At 42.6% G+C, this 1,182-nt stretch overlaps 1 protein-coding gene across 2 annotated transcripts; it reads right to left on the reverse strand.

Moving 5' to 3' along the window:
• Positions 1–596, reverse strand: LOC124893380 (protein TRANSPORT INHIBITOR RESPONSE 1-like). Of its 2 annotated transcripts, XM_047404396.1 has the most exons (3): positions 485–596; positions 397–448; positions 1–324 (listed from the first exon to the last, which is right to left on the reverse strand). In XM_047404396.1, exons 1-3 carry the CDS (start codon positions 594–596, stop codon positions 264–266), a joined length of 225 nt encoding a protein of 74 aa, XP_047260352.1. In that variant the 3' UTR covers positions 1–263. The 2 variants fall into 2 exon arrangements, with proteins under 2 accessions (XP_047260352.1, XP_047260351.1); XM_047404395.1 differs by having other exon boundaries at positions 397–596.
• Positions 597–1,182: the final 586 nt, after the last annotated feature.

Consider the following 1,182-nt stretch of genomic DNA (forward strand, 5'->3'; position numbering starts at 1 on the left):
AGTACTCAAATGAATGAGGGTTCACATAAATCATCAAAGAGAATTACGACTAATATTCAACCATACATGACCAAATGTACATTACAAATACCATTTCACCAGAAGAACAAGTCACTAAAATTAAACTGATACATAATGATACGAACTAGGATACACAGTTGGACATGCCCCTCCCACCCAAAAAATACATAGTAGTCCTTGGTGATACAGAACAACATGAAGAGTTTAAACTCATTATTTGTGACTAATTGCTGCGAAGCTGCTTAAAAAAAGAGTAAAATCGATGGCTCACGAGCTTCAACCCCACCATAACGAGTATTGCAACTGCACAAGAAAAAAGATCAGCACGGAAATAATACCTGAAGTCATTTCTAAGCAGAAGCCAGAGAGCAATACCCGTTGCTATATGGAGTCGATGATGCATCTTCAGCAATAATCCAAACAAAACCAGGTGCATCATCTTCAGCAATAATCCAAACAAAACCAGGTGTGTCGAACCTCCTTCCTGACACTGTCCTGTATATGTAAAGTTTCTCAACGGGGCAACTTTCTGGCATCGTATCCGGATGACCCCTCTCGTCTATAACTTCCAACATTAAGCTCTGGCAACTTCTGAGCTAGCAGCTTACATGCTTCAAAACTTACTGAACAGTTGGACATCCAAAGGGATCGCATTGTCTCCAGCTTTGCAGCATTGGCCAACAGAGCCTCGTCATCAAAGGGGCAATCTCTAATCTCCAACTTACGGAGGCTCTCACAACCAGAGAGCACGTAATGGAGGCCTAGATCGCTATCCCCTGCAAAAGCTAAGGAAAGAATCTCTAACTTCTTAGCATGGACCCCGATGTACTCAAACACACGATCTGTAAGGAGGCCAGAAAGAGAAAGTTTCCACAATTCCTTGCAGTGTTGCACAATGGCCCCAAAACTAGCATCAAGTGGTTCAAGGGTTGAGTAATCAGGTGTTTGAAGAGGCTCTATAATACACAAACGAAATCGGATCATATTAGGACGGTTCCTTGCAATAGTAACTAACGCGTCATTTGTCATTTGGCGGTAGAAGTATAAAACTGACTGAAGTTTAGGGCAGCCCACTTATGCGGCCACAAGGCCTTGCTCTGTCAAGGATAAATTCGGTCCAGGAGCAAATAGATCAGAAGGGAACACCCTAAGCTCTTGAAG

The sequence above is a fragment of the Capsicum annuum genome, unplaced genomic scaffold (assembly GCF_002878395.1).
Source record: "Capsicum annuum cultivar UCD-10X-F1 unplaced genomic scaffold, UCD10Xv1.1 ctg58293, whole genome shotgun sequence".
In the NCBI taxonomy this organism is placed as follows: domain Eukaryota; kingdom Viridiplantae; phylum Streptophyta; class Magnoliopsida; order Solanales; family Solanaceae; genus Capsicum; species Capsicum annuum.

Excerpts from the sequence above, each read along its gene's own strand:
- LOC124893380 (XM_047404395.1), bottom strand. The coding sequence starts at position 596 with ATGTTGGAAGTTATAGACGAGAGGGGTCATCCGGATACGATGCCAGAA. Across the intron at positions 325-396 it reads TCGACTCCATATAGCAACGG|TTGCAATACTCGTTATGGTG; the intron begins GTATTGCTCTCT and ends TTTCTTGTGCAG.